General features: G+C 45.2%; 1 protein-coding gene across 2 annotated transcripts in view; it reads right to left on the bottom strand.

Annotated features, from left to right (window-relative positions):
• The window catches only part of RYR1 (ryanodine receptor 1), a gene marked incomplete at its 3' end in the record, with an annotated part of 119,088 nt that overhangs the window by 16,392 nt on the left and 81,138 nt on the right, over positions 1-21,558 (bottom strand). For both annotated transcript variants that reach the window (XM_082606909.1, XM_082606910.1), the window contains exons 84-89: positions 19,378-19,466; positions 19,155-19,283; positions 18,962-19,066; positions 16,473-16,554; positions 14,161-14,348; positions 186-527 (exon numbers count right to left, since the gene is read on the bottom strand). In XM_082606909.1, the coding sequence (XP_082463035.1) occupies positions 186-527; positions 14,161-14,348; positions 16,473-16,554; positions 18,962-19,066; positions 19,155-19,283; positions 19,378-19,466 (935 nt within the window). The remainder of the gene's footprint in view (positions 1-185; positions 528-14,160; positions 14,349-16,472; positions 16,555-18,961; positions 19,067-19,154; positions 19,284-19,377; positions 19,467-21,558) is intronic.

The following is a 21,558-nucleotide window of genomic DNA, read 5'->3' as shown; positions in this document are numbered from 1 at the left end:
GGGTATATATGTCCATGCCAAGTCTGCACGAGGTGGGCATGGGCTTGCACGAGCGGAGCAGGGGCACACCAGGGTCTGCGGAGCGGATGTGCGAAGCGTGCACAGCTCCATGTGTGGTCCAACCGTGCCAGGAGCATTCCACGAAGCCCCGGGAGGCAAGCATGCGCGTGTGCGGGGCCACCGACCTGGGGCATCTCCCACTGGGCGCGGTTGGTCTCCGAGATCTCGAAGTAGATACGCTCGATGCGGCGGGAGGCGCCCATGATCTCGATGCGGCCCAGGTAGGGCCGGAAGTACTCGAGGATGCTCTCGGCCAGCTCGAGGAAGTTGCGCAGGCGCGGGTCGTGAGGCACGTGCTCCGACAGGTTGGTGAGCAGCACGGCCACGTTGAAGCCAATGTCGCGGGCTGGCTCCTGGAAGCGGTTGGCAAACTCCTCGCAGTCGATCATCTCGTTCTCATCCGCTTCGGAGCACGAAAGCAGGAATTGGATTTCTGGACCGGTGAACTGCTTCTGGCTGTCCATGGCCTGGGGGGTGGGCAGGGGTGAGCGGAGGAGGTCAGAGGGGTGGCCTAGGGAGCCCCAATGCCTTTCCCGAAACAACTATGGACTTTTCATAAGGAGAGAAAAATCCAGAATCATATAACCAGCACCCAAGGCTGACGCCCAGCAGGTTGGTATGGGTGAGGCTGTACCAGCTATTAAAACACCGAATGTTACGGGACTTCCCTGGTGGCACAGTGGTTAAGAATCCACCTGCCAATGCAGGGGACACGGGTTCGAGCCCTGGTCCGGGAAGATTCCACATGCCGCGGAGCAACTAAGCCTGTGCGCCACAACTACTGAGCCTGTGCTCTAGACCTCGCGAGCCACAACTACTGAGCCCACGTGCCACAACTACTGAAGCCCGTGCACCTAGAGCCTGTGCTGCGCAACAAGAGAAGCCACCACAACGAGAAGCCCACACACGGCAATGAAGAGTAGCCCCCGCTCGCCGCAACTAGAGAAAGGCCGCGCACAGCAGTGAAGACCCAATGCAGCCAAAAGTAAGTAAATTTATTTATTAAAAAAAAATACTGAATGCTGCATTTCCACAAAGCTGAGCAACCATCCACTGTCAGATAAAGTCCATTTTCAGAGATGGTAAGATGTGAATTGATTAAACTCAGCACTTGTGTAGCAGCTGGTAAAGAGATGCTGCCCCAAGCTCCCTGCCTGCCATCCTGGTGAGTCCCCGCAGGCCTGCTCTCCACCCATCCTCCCCCCACATGATGGCACCTGTGGTCTGTATCAGAGGCTTTCCTGACCCTGTGGCTGCAGCGGGGGCCTGTCCAGCTGAGGTCGGGAAGCAGCAGGAGAATGGACCTGTGGCATTTCTGTTCTCGGCTCCCTCCCTGTGCTGCTGTATCTCTCCGCCAAAGGTCAGTTCTGCCGTCCTGTCCACACAGCTCCTTCTATCTCTGAGTTCGATAATTGCTCTTTCTTCCAGGTCAGCCCCCTGACAGCTAGGGCCCTGACTGATACACGCCACCACCTTTGCCCCTTCCCCAAGGCCCTTTGGTCCCTTATCCTACCATTTCCAGCAACTAAATAACTGGCACCTGACACAATGGAGACCTCCAAATTTCAACTGGGAATAAAGTCGTATGCCCATCACCCCAGAACATATTTTCAGCTACTATATATGTAAGAACTATAACATGACAGGTATGATTGGAGCCCTCCGTGCACCCTTCTCTTGCTCCATTACCCCCACCCTCCCCCAAGGTAACCACCAAGGAGTTGGTGTATCCTTCCAGAAAACTATGTGTGACATGGCTGGACCTAGTGGGTATTATGCTTAGTGAAATAAGTCAGACAAAGACAAATACTGTATGTTATCACTTATATGTGGAATCTAAAAAATAAAACGAATGAATATAACAAAACAGAAACAGACTCACAGATATAGAGAACAAATTAGAACAAACCAGTGAGGAGAGGGCATGGGGGGAGGGGCAAGATAGGGATAGGAGATTAAGAGATACAAACTACTATGAATAAAATAAATAAGCTACAAGGACATATTGTACAGCACAGAGAATATCGCCAATATTTTATGATAACTTTAAATGGAGTATAATCTATAAAAATATTGACTCACTATGTTGTACACCTGAAACTAAGATAATATTGTAAATCAACTATACTTCAATAAAAAAAGATGTGTCGGGCTTCCCTGGTGGCACAGTGGTTAAGAGTCCGCCTGTCGATGCAGGGGACACAGGTTCGTGCCCCGGTCGGGGAAGATCCCACATGCCGCGGAGCGGCTGGGCCCGTGAGCCATGGCTGCTGAGCCTGCGCGTCCGGAGCCTGTGCTCCGCAACCGGAGAGGCCACCACAGTGAGAGGCCTGCGTACCGCAAAAAAAAAAAAAAAAAAAAAAAAAAAGATGTGTCAGTACTTCTACTACTTATATTCTGTCATTTTCTCACACAAAAAATTTGGTATCCTGTGCATTATTTTGATTTAAAGAATATTATAATCATGTAATTTGAAACGTGCTCTTTCCACTCAGCTGTACATTTTCAAGATCTGTCCATGTTGATATATAGATCAAATGAATGCATTTTCACTGCTGTGTAGTATTCCTGTTTTATAAACACAACACTCTATTCTCCTGATGACAGACATTTAGTTTATTTCCAGTTTTTAACTTTACAGACACTTTCATTGAACATTCTTGTACTGATCTTCAATGCACTCTTTGCAAGAGGTTCTCTGGGGCAGTCTTTCAAATGTTTTGACCACACCTATAGTAAGAATGCATTTTATAATGTGACCAAAAAAAAAGTTTTCACGACACAATTCTGACTTTCGCTATGTAACACACTCTGCAATGTTCTATTCTATTTTATTTTTAAAGATGCTGGTCATGACTTAACTAAATTTCAGGACCAACAGATGGGTTGCAACATGGTTTGAGAAACACTGTTCTGGGGTATGAACAGAAGCGAAAATTTCTGGCTCTAAAAAATGCTTTGTAGCCAAGAACTTTGCAAAATGCTTTCTAAATGAGTAACACGCTTTGCAAATCATGAAGGGCTCTAGAAACCACAGAGTGTGGAGACATAATCACACAGGAACTCTTCACCTTCTACCATCACGCCATCAACCTGACTCCTTCCCTTATGATACAGTGTGACACTGTCCCTCTTAAAATCTGACCCCCCCCAACCATGCTCTACATTGTCCATTTGCCTATCCCCTTCTTTTGAAATACCTTTTTCTCTGACTGTTGTCAGTTTCCTTGGCTGGAGTCTCCTTCTCTTCCAGACCTCTAAAGGTTGGAGGGGCTCCAGGCCTGGAATTTGCACGCTTTTCTTGAGATATACACTCGTCATGGAGATGTCATGGAGGCCCGAACCTCTGAAAGCCATCCCATGCCGATGATGGTAAAGTCTACATCCCAGCCCTGACTGCTCCCCAGAATCCATACACTTAAGAGTGGAAGCCTTATCTGACATCTCTTTGTGGAAATGGCCAAAACTGACCTCTTGATTTCAAAACCTCTCCTCCCACAGTCTTACCCATCTCAGGAATAGCATCACCACCCACCCAGGTGCTTAAGTTAAAACCTTTGAGTCATCCTGGATTCCTCTCTTTTATCTCACTACCCACACCTAATCCATCAGCAAATCTGTCAGCTCTACTTTCGAAAGATGTAGGACACACACACTTCTGCCCCCTCCATGGCCCCTACCCTGGTTTTGTCCCCCACTGGACCCTCACAGCAACCTTCTCCCTGGTCTCCCTGATCCTCTTCTATCCCCACAGTCTCTCCCCCCACCCACCCACAGATGGAGGGACCCTGTGAACACCTGAGTCAGGTCACATTCCTCCCCTGCTCAGAATCCTCCCTTAGCTCCATCTCATTCAGGTTAAGAGTCAGAGTCCTCCCTGCAGCCAACCAGTGCCAGCACATCTGCCCCCCTCACCTCTCAGACTTAAAGTTTTCCTCTCCCTGCCCCCAACAGCCCTCTCCAGCCATACTGGCCTCCTTTGCATCCCTCTTATTCCCACTTTTCAGCCTTTACACTTGTTGTCCCTTTTCCTGGGGATGCCACAAGCTCCCCTACCTTCACAGGGTAGCTTTCAGCTCTTGGCTTCAATGTCCTCTTCTAGAAAGACCTTCCCTGACCACCCAGTTTACAGGGCTTACTCCACGCATGCTCTCTAGCACACCACCCTGCTCATTTCCTTCAGACCACAGATTATAACCTGAAATTATTTTGTTTCTTTACTTATTTTCATCTGTCCCCACTGGGCTGTCAGTCTCTGTTTTGTTCACTGCTACACACAGTACGTGCTCAACGCATATGTGTCAAATGAATTAAGCATCTTGAAAACTGAAAAGACTTTTAAACTTTGTTATAATTTTTGAAAATTAAGAAGTCCTTAAAAAAACCTAACTTTGTCTTTGAAACCATAAAAAAATTGAAAAGCATATTGTAAAATACAAAGATTTGTAAAGAGTCTGGGAGTCATAGGATGCTTTGGGTTTGGGGAACCATATGATGTTTGGTAAAGGTCAAACATTTAGAAATGAGAATATTGCCACTTTGCAATCTCTAATGAACTAATGCGTCTGGGCATTGAATATCAGTGGTTGCTGACATCACAAAAGGAGAGATGGCGGGACAGGATGTGCCTCTTGATGGACGTATGAAGCACCACAAAGGAAGGTGTTGGCGAAAAATAAAAATAAAAACAAAAACTCCAAACCTGAACCTGATTGAGCTTCTTGACCCAAGTCCCAGTTTACAGGAAATGCAGGGGACAGAGGAACACATTAAATGACACCACAAAGTTTCATCAGCCAGATCAAAACTGTGGGGAACTCTACAACTAGGAGAGCACTATCTAATGACAGCTACGAGCCACATGTGGCTACTGAGCCCTTGAATCATGGCTGGTGCAAAGTGAGATGTGCTGACAGTGTAAAATACATATGGATTTTTTTTTTTTTTTTTTTTTGCGGTACGCGGGCCTCTCACTGTTGCGGCCCCTCCCGTTGTGGAGCACAGGCTCCGGATGCGCAGGCTCAGCGGCCATGGCTCATGGGCCTGGCCGCTGCGTGGCATGTGGGATCTTCCCGGACCAGGGCATGAACCCATGTCCCCTGCATTGGCAGGCAGATTCTTAACCACTGCTCCACCAGGGAAGCCCACATATGGATTTTAAAGACTTAGTATAGGACTTCTCTGGTGGCACAGTGCTTAAGAATCCACCTGCCAATTCAGGGGACGCAAGTACAATCCCTCGTCCGGGAAGATCCCACATGCTGCAGAGCAACTAAGCCCGTACATCACAGCTACTGAGCCTGCCCTCTAGAGCCTGCGAGCCACAACTACTGAAGCCCGCGCGCCTAGAGCCCGTGCTCCACAACAAGAGAAGCCACCGCCCGCCGCAACTAGAGAAAGCCTGCATGCAGCAACGAAGACGCAACACAGCCAATAAATAAATAAATAAATGTATGTTCCTTTAAAAAAAAAAAAAGACTTAGTATAAAAAAAAGAATTTAAAATATCTGATAATTTTTACATTGACTATATGTTGAAATATTATTTTGGTAGAGTAGGTTAAATAAAACATTGTTAAAAATAATTTCACGTGTTTCTTTTTACTTCTTTTTTTAAGTGTAGGTATTAGAAATTTCTTTTTAAAAAAAAATATTTATTTTCTTATTTTTGGCTGTGTTGGGTCTTAGTTGCGGTATGCGGGATCTTTCCTTGCAGTGTGCGGACTCTTTGTTGCGGCACGTGGGCTTCTCTCTAGTGGTGCAAGAGCTCCAGAGCGCGTGGACTCAGTAGTTGCAGTGCGCGGGCTTAGTTGCCCCGTGGCATACAGGATCTTAGTTCCTCCGACCAGGGATCAAACCCACGTCCCCTGCATTGGAAGGTGGATTCTTAACCACTGGACCACCAGGGAAGTCCCAGAATTTCTTAATTATATGTGTTGCTCTCATTGTATTTCTATCAGGCAGTGGTGCTCTACAGGACCAGCAACCCAGGTATCCATCAGATAAACTGCCAGGTAAGGGAAAAGTGATGGAGGGGCAGCAGTAGATAAAAGGAGGTTTAAAGAAACAACAACCAGGGACATCCCTGGTAGTGCAGTTGTTAAGAATCTGCCTGCCTATTCAGGGGACACAGGTTCGAACCCTGGTCTGGGAAGATCCCACATGTTGTGGAGCAACTAAGCCCATGTGCCACAACTACTGGAGCCTGCACACTGCAACAAAGAATAGCCCCGCTCTCTGCAACTGGAGAAAGCCCACGCGTAGCAACGAAAACCCAACACAGCCAAAAATAAATAAGTAGATTTTTTTTTTTAAAAAGGAGAATTTAAGAAATAGCAACCAATAGCACTGGGTGGCCTTGTTTGGATCCTGCTTCAAAGAAATTACAAAAAATTATATGTGGTCTTTAGAAGATCTGGAAATGTGAACATTGGCCAGACATTTGATGATTTAATGAAATATGGATCTTTTTCATTTTGGCTTTATTGCTTTGCTTTTAGTTAGGCGTGATAATGACATTGTGGTTCGTTAAATAGAAGGAAAGCTTTTTAAGACCATATATTGTATAGTTCCATTTATATGAAGTGTCCAGAATAGGCAAATCTATAGAGACAGAAAGCAGATTAGCTGTCAGGGGCCTGAGTGGGGGAAATGGAAGTGACTGCTAAAGGGTATGGGGTTTCTTTCTGGGGTGATTAAAATGTTCTAATTAGATTGTAGCAATGGTTGCACAATTCTGTGAATATATCAAAAAAACAGTAAATTGTATCTTTTAAATGGGTGAATTTTATAGCATATGAATTATATCTCAATAAAGATGTTTTTTAAAAGGAAGTCTTTTAATTTAGAGATAGGTACAAAAACATTTGCTAATAAAGAACAATAAAGAAAACCACAAAATAGTACTAACTAAGAATAAATTAGTAGCCTGAAATGTGTTTTCACGCACCAGGAAGGGCTTTCCAAACTGTAGTAGATGTTTTGGAATCTGCAAAGTACTTCTCATTGGAGACATGTTTTGCAAACCGTCAAGAACACTGTCAAACACGAAGAACTTGGGAAGCCCTAAAATAATTCTATATATTTTTCTTTTTTAATAAATTTATTTATTTATTCATTTATTTAATTTTTGGCTGCATTGGGTCTTCGCTGCTGCACGCGGGTTTTCTCTAGTTGCTGAGAGCGGGGGTTACTCTTTGTTGCGGTGCGCGGGCTTCTCATTGCGGTGGCTTCTCCTGTTGCGGAGCACAGTCTCTAGGCATGCAGGCGTCAGTAGTTCTGGCACACGGGCTTCAGTAGTTGTGGCTCGTGGGCTCTAGAGCGTAGGCTCAGTAGTTGTGGCACATGGACTTAGTTGCTCCGCGGCATGTGGGATGTTCCTGGACCAGAGACCAAACCAGTGTTCCATGCACTGGCAGACAGATCCTTAACCACTGCGCCACCAGGGAAGCCCTCTATATATTTTTCAGTGCAGATTTACATATGAATGGAAATGCAGAAATAAATGTCCAGAGATATGAACATCTAGAGGATAACTGTGGCAGCCTTTGAAGAGGTGGGATGAGAGTACGGTTGGGTGTAGGGACCAAAGGTAACCTCAACCATAGCTATAAGTTCTGAATTTCTCTACAAAAGGACTGTATCCCTGTATTATCTATTCTGTTAAAAATTAATAAAATATTTTAAATGATTTTCTACATAAAAACCAAGTCTTATGCATGGCCAACTCTCTCCCCTCAAAGCCAACCAACCAACCAACCAACCAACCAACCAACAAAACAAACCACCATAAGCAAAGTCAAAAGACAAATGATGAACTAGAAAAAAGAAGTACACCTCGTATCACTAACAAAGTTATAATCAGCCAAATATAGAAATCAAGAAGAAAAACACCAACATCCCAATAGAAAAGTAAGCCAAAGACATGGTCAGTTCACTGAACAAGTAATACAAAAGAAGTAACATGAAAAGATGCCTAATTGCACTCGTAACAGGAGAAATGTGAATTAAAACTTCACTCAATACCCTTTTTCACCTATCAGATTGGCAAAAATCCAAATTTGACAATATTGTCTGGTGGTGAGGCTGTGGGAAAACAGGCAGTCTCACATTTTGCTAATGAGAAGGAAAAATGCAGGGCAAGATCTGTCCAAATGACAAATGAATCTACCCTTTAACCCAGCAATCCCACTTTTGGAAGTTTACCTTTAGATATAACTGCACGTACAAAATGATGTACATACAAAGGTAATTGTTCTAGCCAGCATTGCTGGCCCATATGGAGCCTTCCTCAACACTCTTACTTCCATCTGCTGGAAATCAGCAGTACAAATTTACAATATCTGTCCTATAAACGGCACCTTTGTACAGTGTGCAACTTGCACAACTATCCATGGCTGGCCTAATGACAGCATGTGTTGTAATGGCAAAAGACTGGGAAAAAGTGAGTGTCCATCAACAGGGAATAATCAAATAAACCATAATATATACACAAAGTGGAGTACTGGATACCTATAAAAAATAATCAGGACACTCCCTATATCTCTAGAATATATTGTTAAGTGATACAGGCCAATGTATATAGCTTATTACCTATTATGTAAGAAAAGAGGAAAATAATATCTGGAGAAAACGATAGAAGGACACAAAAGAAACTAATGCTTACTCACAGCAGTGGGGGTGAAGGAAGCGTAGGTTGAGAAAGCGGTGGGAATGAGACTTCTCACACTTCATACTTTGCTATATTTTACTTTAAAAAATATGTGAATATATTATTTATTCAAAAAATAAAGCCAATGCACTTTTAAAGTTACAGATTGTTTGTAACTTTGTGAAACAGATACTGAGCTACAAAATATTGTGTACATGACATCGAATCTTGTGATTTGTGAAACCCTGAATAGTCAGGAGGGATCTTTACCCATGTTTTAAAAATTCACCTTATAACTGAAAGTTTGTACCCTTTCACCAACCTCTCCCTTTTTCCACCACCTCCCAGCTTATGGAAACCACTCACTTTTCTACTCTGTTTCTGAGTTTGACTTTTATTTTTAGATTTCACATAAGTGATACAATGCAGTATTTGTCTTTCTCTGGCTGGCTTATTTCACTTAGCGTAATGCCCTCCAGGTTCATCCATGTTGCTGCAAATGACAAGATTTCCAGCCTTATCCAAGGCTGAATGATATTTCACACACACACATACACACATACCACATCTTCTTTATCCATTCATCCATAGACAGATACTTAGGTTGTTTTCACACTTTGGCTATTGTGAACAATGCTGCAATGAATGTGAGAGGGCAAACATGGCTTTGCAATTATAATTTCCTTTCCTTTGGATAGATACCCAGAAATGGGATTCCTGGGTCCTACTATAGTTCTGTTTATAATTTCCTGAGGAACTTCCATTCTGTTTTCCATAGTGGTTGCACCAGTTTACATTCCCACCAACAACGGACAAAGATACCCTTTTCTCTACATCTTTGCCACACTTGTTATCTCTTGTTTTTTTGATAACACCCGTCCTAACAGGTGTGAGGTGATATCTCACTGTGGTTTTGATTTGCACTTTCCTGATGATTAGTGATATTGAGCACTTTTTCTTGTACCTGTTGGCCATTTGTATGTCTTCTTTGGAAAAATGTCTATTCAGGTCCTTTGCCCATTTTTTTTTTTTTTTTTTTTTTTTTTTTTTTTTTTTTTTGCTGTACGCGGGCCTCTCACTGCTGTGGCCTCTCCCGTTGCGGAGCACAGGCTCCGGACACACAGGCTCCGCGGCCATGGCTCGCGGGCCCAGCCGCTCCGCGGCATGTGGGATCTTCCGGGATCGGGGCACGAACCCGTGTCCCCTGCATCGGCAGGCGGACTCTCAACCACTGCGCCACCAGGGAAGCCCAGTTGTCTTTTTTTTTTGTCGATGGTTTCCTTTGCTGAGTAGAGTCATTTTAAAATTATAAATGATGTGACTTTAGCTCCTGCATCGTCTTTTTTGGTTCTCTTGCAGTCCCTACTTAGACTCTCACCCTAACCTGCCTGTCTTGAGAGTCGAGCTGGGACTCCCCAGAGAGGGCCTGGCACCCAGGAGGTGTTCACTGACTGTTTATTAGGCTAGATTAGTAGATGAATCTGGAGGCAGTGTACTCTGGAGCCAGACTGCCTGAGTTCTAATCCCAGCTTTGTTACTTATCAGTTGTGTGACCTTAAGCACAGCACTTTAACCTTCCTGTGCCTCAGTTTCCACTTCTGCAAAATAGGAATAAAAAATAGTCCTTACTGGGACTTCCCTGGTGGTCCAGTGGTTAAGAATCCACCAATGCAGGGGACACGGGTTCGAGCCCTGGTCCAGGAAGATCCTACATGCCGCAGAGCAACTAAGCCCGTGTGCCACAACTACTGAGCCTGTGCTCTAGAGCCCATGAGCCGCAACTACTGAAGCCCACACGCCTAGAGCCTGTGGTCCACAGCAAGAGAAGCCACCACAGTGAGAAGCCCGCGCCCCGCAACAGAGAGTAGCCCCCGCTCACCGCAACTAGAGAAAGCCTGCGTGCAGCAACGAAGACTCAACGCAGCCAAAAAAAAAAAAGTCCTTACTACCTAAGGGTTACTGTAAATTAACATTCATTTACACACAGGACCTGGCACAGAGTGAGAACATGATACATATTAGCTCTTCTTCCTGAAGGTGCAGGGCTCAGGGACAGCGATGTTTAAGAGGCTGCGAGGGCGACAGGAATAAAGACGCAGACCTACTAGAGAATGGACTTGAGGACACGGGGAGGAGGAAGGGTAAACTGGGACAAAGTGAGAGAGTGGCATGGACATATATACACTACCAAACGTAGAATAGATAGCTGGTGGGAAGCAGCCACATAGCACAGGGAGATCAGCTCGGTGCTTTGTGACCACCTAGAGGGGTGGGATAGGGAGGGTGGGAGGGAGGGAGACGCAAGAGGGAAGAGATATGGGAACAGATGTATATGTATAACTGATTCACTTTGTTATAAAGCAGAAACTAACACACCATTGTAAAGCAATTATACTCCAATAAAGATGTTAAAAAAAAAAAAAGAGGCTGCGGGAGATTGGCAGGGAAGGTGGGGGTCCCAGGAATGCGTGGCACAGACGCCCAGGGAAGCAAGGCATTGCCGAGGGGGAGGAAATAACCAACTGTGGCAAACGCCGCCAAGATGACAAGTCAGAGGAGAGATTTAGGGTGAAGAGATCACTGATGATCTTAGCTGGTGTAGTTTCAGGAGAGTGACAGGGACAGAAGCCCCGAATCAGGGAAGGAGTGGGAGGTGAGAAAGGAGTGAGTGAGGGTAGATAGCTCTTGGGAGGCGTGGCTGAGAAGCAGGGAGAGAGAGAGGCAGGGAGGCTCTCAGAAGACAACTGGGAGGCATGGGGCACTTTGTATTCAACTCAGGAGACCCTGGATTTATTTAAATGCTGATGGACAACAGTGATTGCAATCCCTAGAATAAAATAAGAAGTCATGAGTCTATACCCATACAAATGAATGAATGAATGAATGAATGAACGAACAAACAAACAAATAAATAGATGAAGGAGAAGGGAAAAACTCTTCCTTACAGTAAAATCCTACCTAATGTGTGGAGAAAAGGGAACCCTCTTACACTGTTGGTGGGAACGTAAATTGGTGCAGCCACTATGGAAAACAGTATGGAGGATCCTCAGAAAACTAAAAATAGAGTTGCCATATGATCCAGCAATCCTACTGCTGGGCATACAACCAGAGAAAACTATATTTCAAAAAGATACATGCACCCCTATGCTCATAGCAGCACTATTTACAATAGCCAGGACGTGGAAACAACCTAAATGTCCATTGACAGATGAATGGATAAAGAAGATGTGGTCCAAATATACAGTGGAATATTACTCAGTCACAAAAAGAATAAAATAATGACATTTGCAGCAACATGGATGGACCTAGAGGTTATCATACTAAGCAAACTAAGTCAGAAAGAGAAAGACAAATACCACATGATAGCACTTATGTGTGAATCTAAAATGTGACACAGATGAACATATCTATGAAACAGAAACAGACTCACAGATATAGTGAACAGACTTGTGGTTGCCAAGGGAGAGGGGGAGGTGGGGGAGGGAAGGACTGGGAGTTTGGGCTTAGCAGATCCAAACTATTACATGTAGGATGGATAGACAACAACGTCCTACTCTATAGCACAGGGAACTATACTCAATATCCTGTGGTGATCAACCATAATGGAAAAGAATATGAAAAATATATATATATATATGTATAACCAAATCACTTTGCTATACTGTAGAAATCAACACAACATTTTATTGCAATATGGTAAGTCAACCATACTGCAATAAAATGAAAAAAGGTACCTAGTAAAGGTAAAGGGTACAGGGAAATTAGAAAACCACCATTTATCAACTGCCATCGTAATAATCATTGAGACAAGTATCACTGATAGATGCTAACCCTGAGAGGGTGCGCAGGATATTTACATAGTCTCAAAGCACATCTTCACAAGATACCAAGGGGAACGATAGTATCATTACAGTGGAGACTCTGGTAAACACCACCTTCACCATGTGACCAAGCTAACACCAGCTGTAATGGGAAGAACCAATGTCACATGCCTCCTGATACAATGCACTGAGAAAGACATAGCCCTCCTCTGATATTCCTGCCAAAGGCGTATCACCTGAATTGAATCACAAGGAAAACTCAGACAAACCCACACTGAGGGCCATCCTATAAAACAACTGGCCTCTATTTTTCAAAAATATCAAGATCATAAGAGGCAAAGACAGATCAAGGAAGGGTTCCAGATTGAAGGGAGCTAAAGAGACAGGATGCCTAAATGCAATCCCTGATCCTAGACTGGATCGTTGACAAGGAAAAAAATTTCTTCAAGAGCAAAAACTGAATAAAGTCTGTAGATAGCAGGATTGTCTCAATGTTGATTTCCTGATTTGCATAATTGTTTTGTGGTTATGTAAGGGAATGAACTTGTTCTCAGGAGATACACACTGAAGTATTTAGAAGTAAAGAGGAATTATGATAGAGCAAATAAGGTAAAAAGTTAACATTTGGGGGACTTTCCTGGTGGTCCAGTGGCTGAGACTCCGAGCTCCCAACGCAGGGGGCCCTGGTCAGGGAACTAGATCCCACACGCCGCAACTCAGAGCATGCATGCCGCAATTAAAGATCCCATATGCTGCAACTAAAAGATCCCGCACACCGCAACGAAGACCCTTGTGCTGCAACTAAGACCCAGCAAGCCAAATAAATAAATAAATAAATTAATTAATTAATTAACATTTGGGCAATCCGGGTGAAAAGGTATTCAGAAATTTTATGTACTGTTCCTGCAACTCCTCCATAAGACTGAAGTTATTTCAAAAGAAAAATTTAACAAAATGGTGACGGAAAAGATCTGGCAGTAATAATAGTAATAATAATAGGTAACATCTCTTGTACTCTCCTGTGTTCCAGGCACTGTCCAGCCTCTGTTCACCCACTGCCTAACCTCAAAGCAGTCCTGTGAAACAGTTAATGTTATTATGTTAGCCCCATTTCACAGAGGAGCCTGAGGCTTAGAGCGGATGAGTGGCTTACCTGGGCTGGAAGGGTTGGCAGAGGCAGGTGAGTGGGCTCCTGGACCGAGCGGGTTCCTGCATTTCCCTCCTGACAGCCTCATTATTTAGACCTGCAGTGGTCGTTAGTGACCGCCTCTCCCGTTAGTCTATAAGCCCTATGAAGGCAGGGCTGTGTCTGTCTCAGCCGTTGCTGTGTCCACGGTACCAGCACAGAGCCCAACACAGAGGAGAAACCCAGTAGATGTTTATCAACTGAATATCTGATCTCTATTTATAATAATGATAATTTTGTGACTGTTAATAATGATAATAGAAATAAGGTTCTCATTTGTGTTGATGCATTTCGTCTTCAAAACAAGTCCAAGGATGATCATTTTATCCCCGTTTTACAGATAAGGAAACTGAGGCATCCAGAGAAGTCTCTTGCCTACAGCAGGCAGCCAGGAAGGGCATGACTGACGCTTGGCACCCCACCCATCCGCCTTCCAGTACTCACCTTCTGGAAGTCCTTCTTGGAGATGAGGCCACGGGGATCAGTGACGTAGTCCTGGAAGGCCTCAGAGCCCACAATGTCCTTGAGTTTCAGGAACATGTCGAAGAACTTGAGGATCATCTCCACGTTGGATGAGGATTCCACAAGCATGTCCACCATCTGCCGGGCAATCATGCCGTTCACCACGTTCCCTGCAGGCAGCCCCAGGTCAGTGTGGCTCAACAGAGCCTCCTTTCTGGATCCCCATTGGGCTTGCCTCCCTCTCCAGCTCAGGAGCCACCAGGATCCACTGTGCTGGTGGAAGCTTCCCTGGCCAGCTCCTGTACCTCCCCTCAGAGGGCAAGGGTCACTTTCTGATCTGCCTCAGCATCAGGTGTGAACCTGGCTGATTCTGTCTATGTCCTCCTCCCCCAATAGCTGGGGGAGTCATCAACAAAGATAACAGTGGCATAAACTAATGGCGGGTCCAGATGCCATGCCAAGTGCTGCACTGACACAACCTCATCTTTGTAAGGAACGTGTGTCACTCTTCATTTTTACAGATGAGGAAACAGACTCAGAGAAAGTCTCAAACTCAGGGTTACACAGCCAGTAAGGGGGTGGGGAGGACTTGAACCCAGAGCTGCATGACCTCAGAGCTCACACCACCTAAGCCTTCCACTAGCCCACAGAGGCCAGGCAGGTCCATAGATGAGTGAGGTAGGCCAAAGACAAGACAACAGGGAGAGGTGGAGACTGTGGTAAACTGGGACCCCACACCCCCTCTAAAGCAAACTGGCTCCACCTTTTATTTTTAACAGATTTTATTTATATTTATATTCATTCACTTATTTTTTGGCTGTGCCACACAGCTTGCGGGATCTTAGTTCTGCCACCAGGGACTGAACCCGGGCCACAGCAGTGAAAACCCCAAATCCTAACCACTGGACCGCCAGGGAACTCCCCAAACTGGCTCCAGTTTCTTTTTGTACCTTTCAATTTTCATATAATTTCAAATTTACATGTAGTTCACAAGAATAGTGCAAGGGAACCCTCATGTATTCCAGATTCATCAACTGTTTACATTTTGTCATGTTTGCTTTATAATACCTCTCCCTCTCTATTTTTTTTCACTGAACCATTAAGGACTAAGCTGTAGACATGAGGCCTTTTTACCCCTAAACATTTCCACATATATATTCTTAAAGACAAGGACATTCTCTTATATAATCATAGTGCAGTCATCAAAATCAGATTGAACATTGATATGATAGTTATTTAATCCAGTTCAGCTGATTTTTCCCATGTGAGAATGTGGATGCATGGTCACCGAATCTTTCAATTTTTCAAGAAAAATGTTTAAAGGGATTTTTGATTGTTAAATCTGATTTTTTTAAATTAATTGATTATTTGTGGCTGCTTTGGGTCTTTGTTGCTGTGCGTGGGCTTTCTCTAGTTGCGGTGACGGGGGGCTACTCTTCCTTGCTGTGGCTTCTTCTGTTGCGGAGCACGGGCTCTAGGTGCACGGGCTCAGGAGTTGTGGCTCGCGGGCTCTAGAGCACAGGCTCAGTAGTTGTGGCGCACAAGCTCAGTTGCTCCGCGGCATGTGGGATCTTCCCAGAGCAGGGTTCGAACCCGTGTCCCCTGCATTGGCAGGTGGATTCTTAACCACTGTGCCACCAGGGAAGTCCCTTTAAATCTGATTTTTAAAAGCTGATGACTAGTTACCAAAAATTTAAAACATCGTAGGAGTATTATTCATTGCAACATGGTTTGTAATAGCAAAATATTTTTTAATTAAGAACCTTGAATGTCCATTGATAGGGGTGTGGTTAAATGAATCACTGTATCCCCATGCAATTAGTACTACGCAGCCATATAAAAGAATGAGGATGCTGTTATGAACCTCTATAGAAAAAAGTCTTTGTCTACAAGTTAAATAATTTTATTAATTAGTAATAAATTATGATTGTTTTAAGTCACTATATTTTGGGGATATTTGTTAGGCAGCAAGAGCTAAATGATATATTCAGCAAATAAATAAATAAATAAATAAATAAATATTCAGTGCATAAATTTTAAAAAGTGTCCAGGCCACCGACCTAATTAAGATTTCTCTGGCGATCCAATAAATTACTATATCTACAGTCAGGACCTGGCACATAATAAGTGGCCAATAAGTGTTTGCTGAGCTTCTTATAGCAACTTAAATGCATTGACCCTCACATGATATCAGATGGGGTTGAAGGTTAGGCTCTCCTGGGTCTCAGAGGGCCATTTTCAGGATCATCTGAACATTTGTACCCTCCCCTTACCCCCACCCACTAGGAGCTTACCTTCTAGTAGTGACAGCAACATGACCACCATGTCCTTCTGTAGATCCAGCAGCTCCTTCAACAGCTCGATCTGGCTCGAGTCCTAGAGACCCCACATCCCAGCTTTGTGAGGGCTCTTCTCAGCAGAGACGCCTCCCTCACCTCCAGCTGCTTCCACCCACCCAGCAGGGCCTAAGACCCCTTTTCTTTCCCCCTCTTACCTCCGAGGGGACCCGAGTCCAGGCATGTTCCTCGGAAGCAGGGGAAAAGGCAGAGAGACAAGACTGTGGGGTGGGATTGGCACTTTGGGGGAAGTGGGCCCAACAGGTGACGTGTAAGGACAAGGGCTGGCAGACAAGGAGGACTGGGAGGTGTATGGGGATCTGAGAGCAGATGCTTGGAACCAAGGGAGACAGAGATGGACAGGGGCAAATACTGGGGACAGTGACACAGATCTGGGAAGGGATGAGAGTTCAGCACTGCGCCTGGCCTATGGTGGGTGCTTGACACATGTTTGTTGAATGAATGTGTGATCAAAAAAGTGGGACTCTGGGTTCAGGAAGAAGGCTGTGGGACACAGCTATGTGCTTTCTGGTAAGCCATTTGGGAAGAATGGCTGTCCTGTCACAGTGACTCATGTAGGGCCCACAGAAGTCTCCAACATGGTCAAAGTTCTGCCCCATGGCCCCTATTTGTATTAGGTTGAGCTACATAAAATTGCTAGTCTTCAGTCATTTCTCACCAACAAAGTGGTAATTTCATATGGTTCTACCTAATGAAATGGAGGAAGGGGAAGGGGACCAGATAAATGGGATGTAAGGCTCCTTCTACCCCATGCTAGTTCTAGAGTTGCTGATTCTAATCCTAACACATTTCCACAGTTCCAAAGCTCTGCATTCGGACTCTAAGATTCCAACATTCCAGGATCTCAAGATCCTAAGATGGGTGAGTCCTGTGGCGTGTGCCTGTCCATGATGTAGCCCCTTGATTCTCTCAACAGTCCCACTCTCAGAGCATATGGGACTAACCCCATCTTCCGGGTTGTAGGGGTGCAATAAAAGAATATGGCAGATCTTTTCCTGGATCTAAAGAGGTGTTCTCTTCCCTCTGGAGCTGTTAGTGGAGCTCATGAAAGCCCAGGGCATCATTTTCCCAGCCCATGGGGAGCACCTGCTTGAGAATGAAGCTAGAGAGGAGAGGGACATTTCTACTAACAGCACTATAGGCCCTGGATCTGATCTGTGATGTGAACTGATAAATTCTTTTCTTTTTATTCTTTTTTTGTAAGCTACCACTTTGCATTGGATTCCTAGCCCTTGCAATTTAACCTAGACTATGGCTGAGGAATTAATTCTGCAGGATTTGGAACTCAACACTAAGATACCAATATCCTCTAGAATTTTTTTTTTTTTTTTTTTTTGCGGTACGTGGGCCTCTCACTGCTGTGGCCTCTCCCGTTGCGGAGCACAGGCTCCGGACGCGCAGGCTCAGCGGCCATGGCTCACGGGCCCAGCCGTTCCGCGGCATGTGGGATCTTCCCGGACCGGGGCACGAACCCGTGTCCCCTGCATCGGCAGGCGGGCTCTCAACCACTGCGCCACCAGGGAAGCCCTATCCTCTAGAATTTTAAGATTACATCAACAGCCCCACTTGAACTCACTGACACTAAGAAATTGCATTCTTAAGTTCAACTCCTTTCAAAAGGTCAGATGACACCAGACAGGATTTCTGCCAGCCCCTGTGGTGCCTTTGAGTAAATTAGAAAAAGGCTTCCCTTCTTCAAGACTCTTTCCTGTTGGGAAATTATAATATACAGAATATTGCCATCTGCTGGAAAACTATTGTAATAAACACACCGATATATGTATGATGTCTAGGATGTGGATGGTGCCGTTTCAGATGCTGGGCCCTGCTGCAGCGCGTATGGCAGCCTTGAATATGTTTACCAGACAGAAGCAGAGCAAATGGATACGGTGTTTGTGAGGCATTGACAAGGCTGCAAAGGGGCGGGGGTGGTGGGGAAAAGGGGAGCACGAAGATGCTAGAGATGGGAGACGGGGCTCGACAGGGACCTTACATCATGGATGCCCTGGATAGATGTCATCTGCCGCAAGCAGAATAAAGAAGCAAAACACCCCTTCAGCCCCAGGCCCAGACCTAGAAGCCTACCCTCATCCTATCCCTAGTCCTGTCCGAATCTGGGTGACCTCATCAGAGGGGAAAGAACACCAACCAATCACAGAGGAACTCTGGACCAGAGCGGGCGGGCCCCAAACGTCGGACCAAGGCAACTGTAGATGGATAGCCATCCGATTGGCGGTGGCAGAGGAGGAGGCGGGGTCATGGAGAGAGCCAATCCAGAAGAAAGATGGATTTGGCCACGGAGAGGGACCAGTGTGCAACCTGCCGGGAGCACTGGGGTACGACACGGACCGATGGGGCAAAACTTGGAAACGTGCCAGTTGGGGGATGCCTGGAAGCAGTTGGATGAAGAACAGAGAGGCCCGAACCTGAGCGAGCTTCATCATCATGTGGGCAAACACGTGCAGGAATCCCACCACGGCGTCCCAGAGGCGGCTGTGCGCTAGACTCTGCTGGTTCCCGGTGCAGGGCCCCTGTGGGGCAGAGAGAGGTTCTACGTGAGCACGAGGCAGGGCGCGGGATGCGGAACTGCCCCGCCCCGCCCCAGCGGGCGAGCCGTACCTGAATGTATTCGGTGAGGCTGTTGAACACCTGTTTAGCCACAGACATGGCCTTGGAAAAGTTCCTCTTGCCCTGCTCCTCAATGACATCCTTGCCCGAGTAGTACCAGTAGAAGTCGCTGATGGATTCCTGGGGGGCAGACGCAGCGTAAGGGGCTGCTGGTGCAAACCATGGCCCAACAGACCCCGCCCCGGGTCACACCTGGACGGCCTCACATCCTCACCTGGAGCCGCAGGAGGTAGTCCACAGTACAGATGATGATGTTAATAGTGGTTGTATTCCCTGTCTGTGTCCGTAGGTAGTTCTGGAAATCTAGGGAGATGAAAAGTCACTCATTTATTGAGCATCTACCATGTGCTAGGGGAGGTGGACAGTGAGTCCTTTATTCATTTATGCAATAAATGTTTATTGAGGGCCTATTGTATGCTGGAAGGCATATAATCATTAATTTACTTAATAACTCTTTATCAGTACCTACTATGTGTTAGGGGAAGATGGAGGATCATTTATCCATTTGTCTAATAAATATTTATTGAGGGCCTACTATGTGCCAGATGTGGTGGAGGGCAGGTCATTTACTCATTTTTTCCCCGAAGTATTTATTGAGCACCTACAATGTAGCAGGGGGAGGTGGAGATTCAGCCTTCGTTTGTCCACAAAAGTTTTTTACTGAATGCCTACTATGTGCTGGGGAGATCGGAGATTGGTTATTTATTCATTCATTTATCCAAAAAATATTTATTGAGCACCTACCAAGAACCAGAGGAGATAAGCATTTGTTATTTATTTGTTCATTTATTCAATATATATTTATTGAGCATATACTATATGCTAACGGGAGATGAAGACTGGTCACATACCTTGATACTACAAATTTCCTGAGCATTTATTATGTGCCCTGGAGATACAGCAGTAGAAGAAAACAAAGTCCCTGCCCTTGTGAACTTTATATTATCATGTAGTAATTTTTCAGTCTTTTCTAACTGCAACCTACAGTAGGAAATCCGGTACATATTTACACTGAGACCCAGTACGCGTGTCTAATCTGAAATTACATCCACATATACCTGAAACAGAAGTTTCACATACCCTTACTATGTGCCATACATTCTGCTATTTTCTGTCCTGTACTAGTCTGGTTAACTACAAATGAATTCTGAACTCAACCCACTAAATGTGTAGTTCTCAACCTCCCAACGCTGGCTGCACATTAGAACTACCTGGAGGATTTTAAATATCCCAGTGCTCAGACCCCATCCCAGACCAATTAAATTAGAATATCTGAGTGAAACCTGAGCTTTAGTGTCTTGTAAAGCTCCCCAGGCATACCAATGCGCAATTAGGAATGAGAACCTCTGCGATAAACTTGATTCACGACCCTCTGGTGAGTTGGTTCCCACCATTTGAAAAACATTGTTCTATGGCAGAGAGCTGATAACTGTTAGAGCTGAGTGATGGCTTCTTGGGGGCTTATTATACCATCTCTCTACGTCAGGGTGTGGTTGAGAAGTTCTGGAATAATAATGAGGATGATGATAAAGGCTGTGACGGGGGAAGCTCAGGGGTTGGAGGAACCCAGAGGAGATGCCTGACCCAGACAAGGTGGTCAGGGAGGGCTTCTTGGAGGAGGGGACCTCTGAGCTATGACCTGAAAGATGAGTAGGAGTTGGCTGCACAAATTCCTCGCTGTGTGACCTCAGGCAAGTTATTGAACCTCTCTGTGTGGCAGGCTGTGCCTCGGTTCCCCCATATGTAACACGGTGGTCACAATAGGCCCTACTTTAAAGAGCTTTGGTGAGGTTTTAATGCTTTAGCATATATAATGAATTGAGGACAGAACCTGGTACATAAGTGCTCAATAAACAATAGCTGTTCTTAAAGGGCCTTAAAGAGAGTGCTGAGGTTAACAGCTGCACTTTGGAGCAGTGACTCTCAAAACATGGGCCTAGACCAGCAGCGTCAGCATCTTCCGGAAGGAAACCTGTTAGAAATGCAAATTCCTGGGCTCCGCCCCAGAATTACTGAATCAGAAAATCTGGGATAGGGTCCAGAAGTCTAGTTTAACAAGGCCTTCTGGTGATTCTTAGGTATGCTTGAGTTTGAGAACAACCTCTGTAGACCCATTTGCCAAATCATCAGATTATCAAGGCAATGAAAACAAGCTTCAGTTAAATTCTTCTGATGTTATAGCAATGTCATGTTGCCCAGGATGGCTTCAACAGCCCTTGAAAGTTTTTTTCTCCCAAAGTTTTACTTCCATCTGATTTCCCTATAGCCACTTCACAATCACTATATCAGGCTGAATGTCCATTTTGCCTGGTTTCACATTACAGATGAAAAGTACACTCAGATATTCAAGATTTTATAAGCAAAGGGACAGGCTTTCCCATCAACCCTGTTTTCT

This window comes from Mesoplodon mirus, assembly GCF_964341445.2.
Source record: "Mesoplodon mirus genome assembly, chromosome: 19".
Lineage (NCBI taxonomy): Eukaryota > Metazoa > Chordata > Mammalia > Artiodactyla > Ziphiidae > Mesoplodon > Mesoplodon mirus.
The sequence above is the reverse complement of the archived record's forward strand: the minus strand, read 5'-3'. Positions and strand labels throughout refer to the sequence as shown.